General features: G+C 27.6%; 1 protein-coding gene across 1 annotated transcript; it reads left to right on the plus strand.

The window, feature by feature from the left end:
* The first annotated feature begins 761 nt into the window (after positions 1–761).
* Positions 762–3072, plus strand: LOC111639892 (toxin-like protein 14). Its single transcript, XM_023385842.1, has 4 exons — positions 762–949; positions 2417–2520; positions 2666–2837; positions 2916–3072. Exons 2-4 carry the CDS (start codon positions 2433–2435, stop codon positions 3016–3018), a joined length of 363 nt encoding a protein of 120 aa, XP_023241610.1. The 5' UTR covers positions 762–949; positions 2417–2432; the 3' UTR covers positions 3019–3072.
* Positions 3073–6150: the final 3078 nt, after the last annotated feature.

The raw sequence follows: 6150 nt of genomic DNA on the forward strand, positions 1-6150 counted from the left end.
AATATATTATATTAATTAAATAAGTAATATTTTATTTTAAATAGATATTAATTTTAATATAAAAGTGATTAAATCAATTCAGAATTAATTTATTATGAAAATTATTAATATTATAAATAAATAAATTAAGTAAGTAAGTAATTACCATAGAAGCAAATGCTTTTTTTTTTGTTTTGATTATATTAAATGAAAATTTGATTTAATTTACAATTAATTATACAGGTTATTTCAAAATATAAATAAAAAAAGTTATAAATATGCTAGCAGCTGGTTAATAAATGATGATAAAATTACCAGCTGCATTTTATTCTTTAGAATTTACATGCATAACTTAACTATTGTTCTATATACAAGTACGTATATTTGCTTATGTATAAATTAGTATATATTAATTTAATTGTTTTAATTTTTAATTATGTAGGTTTATGTTAATTTAGTTTAAATAATTAAATAAAATGAATTAATTATTTTAATATTTGGTTATGTAATTATTTATATATTTTTAATTGAATGTGTTGTAATGAACCTCTCCCTTATAACACATTCCACCTAATAATACTATGTTGTAAGGAATTCTTTTAATAAATAAATTAAAGCATTTTAAATGTTTTAAACTTAAAATTAATAAATTAATCTATTTTATTAAGTTTTAAAATTTATCTACAACATTTCCTTTTTTGATAAGTATTAAATTAACTGTATATATAAGAAGGAAGGAAATGATTTTTTTATAATTATCGCTCTAAGTTGTGCTTAATTTTAAATGGTACAAAATTAGGGTGTTAACTTACGTATTGTATAATTTAAAGCCATTCCCTAAAATTTTGTAGAGGGAGTAAAAAGATACATGCGTAGAATATAACGTGTTCCTGGTAGTATTTAATGATACATAGCTCTACAATTAAATCACTAGTCTCTTCAGTTTCAGTAGGTATCACTTACTCTCAAGGTAAGTCATTAAAAATATATAATATTTTAGGCAAATTTTCTTTTTCTAATTAATTTTATTACATATAATTAACTCAGAAATCAATATTTTATTTAACTGAATAGGATAAAAAACACTTAACAATGCTAAACAAATGTACTGCACTACGTTCCATATGGAAAGATGTGACACAAAGATTTTTCTCTTATAATGCGAGGTTGTAATTTAGTTGCTAGCCATCCCCCATAAGAATAATTCATTTATTTGAGGGTCGAATTTTTTTTTACTATTTTAATTTATATTTAATAAAATAAATATACGAATTTTTATTTCATTCTCTTTATAATTTTGTTTCAATATACAAAGGAGTTAGCGAATTAAATCTAGTTTTAAAAAGGGGGTCAACAAACAAAAATGATTGGGAGACAGATTACACTTAAGCTAAACATGCTATAGTTTATGACCTCATTAGTGACGGGTTGTTACTTAACTTGTTATTTTTCAACTGTTATTTTGATAAAACAAAACAGATTGTTATTTTTAAAATAAAAATAGTACGTCATATGTACGTTACTGTATAAGTAACACATAAAAAACACCAGAACTGTAAATTATAGATTTCCTAACAATTTAGGTTTCTATTCTGCCAACTTGGAAATTCGGGCTCTTTTTGGGTAAGAAATATTGTAATTTTAACGGGCAATTTATCCCGGAAATCTCAAGTCCCATCAACTCACAACTCTTCAATCTTCACTGAGCCTTTTTTTTGTTTCTTTATATAGTACCCAGCATGGAGCTCATAGAACTTTATTCTTCCACTTCTAATCTCTATCTTTCATCTATTTCTCATCTCTATTGTACTCTATCAATCACTTTCTACCTCTACCCCACTCCACTCTCTCCCAGCCTCTTTCCTTGTGGCTATACCAATGAGTGTAGCCATTAACTCCTTTCTCTAAATAAATACATAAATCTCCATTGCGGGTTTGACCGAACCCACAATGAGCATGATTATAAAAAATGCTGAAAAGAGCAGAAAAGTATTAGTCTAGGAAGCTTTCATTAATTATATAACGCTATTTTTTATGATTAGATCACTATAAAATTAGGAAACGAACATAAGAACACCCTCCTGTTTCTATACTTTCTAATACAAAGACCTTAGTGTTACATAATGTATGGAAGTTTACCTATAGTCAGATGTTACCATTAATCAATTGCAGATTACACGAATCCATCAATGGTTTTGAATTCATCTCATAGCACTTTAACAGTTATTTTTTCCAGTTATTTAAATATAACCAAAACACAAATATAGTTACTGTTATTTATCCACTTTACTCATCATTAGACTTAATGCTACAAGAATAAATTTTAAAGCCCTATACTTTTTAATTTATTTTTATTTGTTAGAGAGGTAGGAATCTCTTCTAGATTAGGACAGCTTCAAAAAATTAAATTAATAAATTTAATTATTTATTTTCTCAGGAAAAGAAAATCAAAGATGACTTACCTGATTTTATTCTCTTTAATGTGTGTTTTGGTTGTAGTTAACAGTTACACTGCAAGGAAGAATGTTCCTAACGTTAATGGTAAGTTGTAAGCATTATAACACCATAATATAATTACATAGTTTATATAATTTAATTTAAAAAACATTTTATATTTTTCAACTAGGAGTATATATATCTTGTGTAAAATAGTAACTTCGATAAGAATTTTATTAAATTTTTGTAGGTAAATGTGACATTAACGGGGTGTTAGTAAAATCTGGGGATACTTACTATGAAGAGGATGCATGTGAAGCATGGATATGCAGTGCATCATCAAGTCCTACAGCATATAAAATGTTAGATGATGGATCTGTTCAGCCTGTTTACAACAAAAAGGCACAAGTCGAAATATTAGGGTAAGTATAGAAAAAAAAATTATAAAAATATTATATTTTAATTTGTAATTAATTCTAAAAATATATATACTTGAATAGATGTGGTGTAGCTACAGTAGAAAAGAATGGAAAAACATGTCACGTTGAAAAAACTACAGGGATATATCCTGAATGTTGCAACGGGCCAGAAGTTTGTCCTTAAGAAATTATATTTTGTAATGATTTTTTTTAAGAATAAATTCTTTATTGAAGTAAATCTCTTGTTTTAATAAATTTATTTATAATTATAAAATTAATATGATAACTTTGTATTTCGAATAAATGCTGATCTAAAGTAAGCTGGTTAGAAATGTAATGAAAGTTCTTATGACAGAAGTAAACCTACATTTTTGGACTCAGGAGACCATGAAATGTCGAAAAATGGGAAATCATTCGAAGATCTTTTTTGTAGGTATAAATGTTAGTGTTTGTATTTGTATGTGTGGGGGAGGCACACTTTTGTTCACCGTAGTTGAAGCCTAATAACTTTTGTGCTTTTTGTCGAAAAATTCTAATTTTTTTCACGAAGGTTTGTGTATTAAAAGGATTGAAGCTGTTAAATTTTGGTGATTAAAGATCGGCGGGGTGGGAAGATAAATGGGGTGTGTATTGTATTTGGAATAGGGTCAAACTTAGTGATGATTTAAATCGTTATTAGCATTTACAACTGTTTTTTTTTAATTTTAAACCTGTCCCAACTATAAAAATTAACCTTTTTGCTATCTTATAATAATTATAGGCCTAAATATAAAAAATTGTCCTTAATAAAATATCAGAATAGATGACTTCACACAATAAATGGTTTATTTAAATGTTACAGGGTATGTTAAGCAAACTCAATGCTGGATTTTTCTCTTTAATGTAAACTATTTTATTCGCCTTCTGTCTTCTCTTATTGAATTAAAAATACGACAAATAATAAATATAAATAAGTTGGATATAAATAAAAAAATTTTCAAATATTGACATAGAATTTTATGAGTGTTAATAAAATATGAAGACATCATTGTAAATGTTTTAAATCGGTTTTAAAACGAAACTTTTTGTGGGGTTACGCCTGATATGATAACAGCTACTGTTGAGAAAACAGTAATGCGATGTAACTTGCTTATCAAAAATGGTGGACACCACATTGAACATGCTATGTAATGCTATTTAAAACCAATTAAAAAACATTTTCAACGATGTTTCATGTCTTATTTCGTTTAACAATATTGCAGACAGCGCCATTTTTTCGTTGATGGTGAGTTTTTGAACTATTTTTTTTCGCGGAAAATAAAATCCCGTGACGTCCTGTATACAATTACCAAGTTTGATAACATTCTGACCGGTAGTTTTCATTTTATAATCATTTCAAAGTAGAACTTTAATTATAATCATCCTGTATTTGTACTGACTATTATACTGTCGCTAGAAAAACACATTTTCTCTCTATAGTCACATTTGTCATTGTGTTAATTTTAATAATAATTGATATATTATAAGTAAATTTTTATCTTTAACCTTGTTTCAAAAATGCCTCTTTATTCTCAATTCTTTTTTTATCATATTCACTCATCTCTCGTCTCTATAAATGCAAATAATATAATGCTGAGCATTGTCTTAATTTTCATAATCATATTTACTTTCTTACACCATTCATTCGAGGTTTGATCTATTTATTCATTGAGATTGTTTGAAAACAAAAAGAAAAAATGCTCATCAATTTGAAAAAAATCATTCAGAGTCACTTTTATTTATGTCTTTTCATTCAGAAAATGAATGAAAGTGGATACAGTTTTTTTTCATTTGGTGTAGTTTTTTTATTTATTTTAATACTTTTTCTTTATTTTTTGTGATTACGTTTAAGTAAAAACAGACAAACAAACACACCGACAAAAGTGTCAAGGTTCCTTGTCTTTCCTATGGGAATTAGTAGTATTATGAAACCCTCTGCATAATGCTACTCATAAAAATGTATATTCCATTTAAATTTAATTGAAGATATATTAAGAAATTGCTTTTCTTAAATTGCTAATAAAATAATTTCTGAGAAAATTCATTTTTATCCAACCCATTTTCTAAGGAATTTTAAATTGCATGTCACAACAAATACATTTCCTATGATGCATTAAATTCATTACATGAAAAATTAGTTTGCTTTTATAAAGTTATGAGGAATAAGCATAAAGAATAATTGCATAATAGTCTATTAACTTTTATTCCAATCAAAAACACTAGGTTACAATAGCTCAGAAAATCTAAGAGTATCCATTTCCATTATAATTTATAATCAGTAATTTAAGAGATTTATGTCACTTTATATTCCGATGTCCATTATCTTTATAACCTAAAGCCAGAAAGAAGTGATCGATTTGAACATTTCAACTCAGTGAAAGAATAGACAGAGCTTTGCATCCCAGAAGAGTGTATCTGCACCATAAATCTGTAGACATGGAGAATTTTCACTTTATCCACAATATTTCTCGTATATCAGGGATCAGTTACATTGAAGAACAGAATTTACTGAAAACAAAATTACAAACTAAGTTATACGCATTCTATCAGTACCTTATTGAAATTTTTCTTTGTTTCAATCTTTTATTGTTTTCTTTGTTCATGTTTGGCATTGATATTATTTGTAAAGATAGCTTCAAATGCTATCAAATTCAAATATATTCTTATAATCAACTCTCATTATGATACTTGCATATATCCCCGCACATTCTAATGATCCGTTTCGTTATAAATTGGCTGCATTTCGTGCCTTAGTTAGAAGAGCCTTTTTATATTGCGGCAATATTATGGACAGAGACAAAGAAATCGACAGGATTAAACGGATAGCAGAATCCTTAGGCTACAGGAGAAACATAATTGCCGGCATTGTTAGAAACTTTGAGATAAAGGATACAAAGGACTCTAAACAAAGACCTAGTAAATACATAAAATTCACCTACAACAAAAATGTAAAAAGCGTTACGAAGGAGATTGCGGACATAAAAGGATCAACGGTGATTTTAAAACGAGCCCCGAATTTATTTAAAATTTTAAGAAACGATAAAGGGGATATTAAGAAAAAAGATAAAGCAGGAGTTTATAAGATCCCGTACGAGCACCAACAATTAGGATTTAAAAAGGAGTACATAGGAGTTACAACGAGGAAATTGGGGGTAAGGGTCACAGAGCATAAATATGATGTTAGGAAAAAATCAAACGCAACTGTGCTGGCCCAGATGGCTCAGGCCCAAGGTTCCGTAGTTGGATGGGAAGAAGCTGAAATCATTAGGCAAATACACTCTCCAACTTTAGCGAAGAC

This window comes from Centruroides sculpturatus, unplaced genomic scaffold, assembly GCF_000671375.1.
Source record: "Centruroides sculpturatus isolate CEXI.00-Female unplaced genomic scaffold, Cexi_2.0 scaffold1332, whole genome shotgun sequence".
Lineage (NCBI taxonomy): Eukaryota > Metazoa > Arthropoda > Arachnida > Scorpiones > Buthidae > Centruroides > Centruroides sculpturatus.

Bases quoted from the DNA above. Each gene is read 5' to 3' on its own strand.
- LOC111639892 (XM_023385842.1), top strand. From the start codon at position 2,433: ATGACTTACCTGATTTTATTCTCTTTAATGTGTGTTTTGGTTGTAGTT. The intron at 2,521-2,665 runs GTAAGTTGTAAG...AAATTTTTGTAG, and splicing joins GAATGTTCCTAACGTTAATG to GTAAATGTGACATTAACGGG. The intron at 2,838-2,915 runs GTAAGTATAGAA...ATACTTGAATAG, and splicing joins GCACAAGTCGAAATATTAGG to ATGTGGTGTAGCTACAGTAG.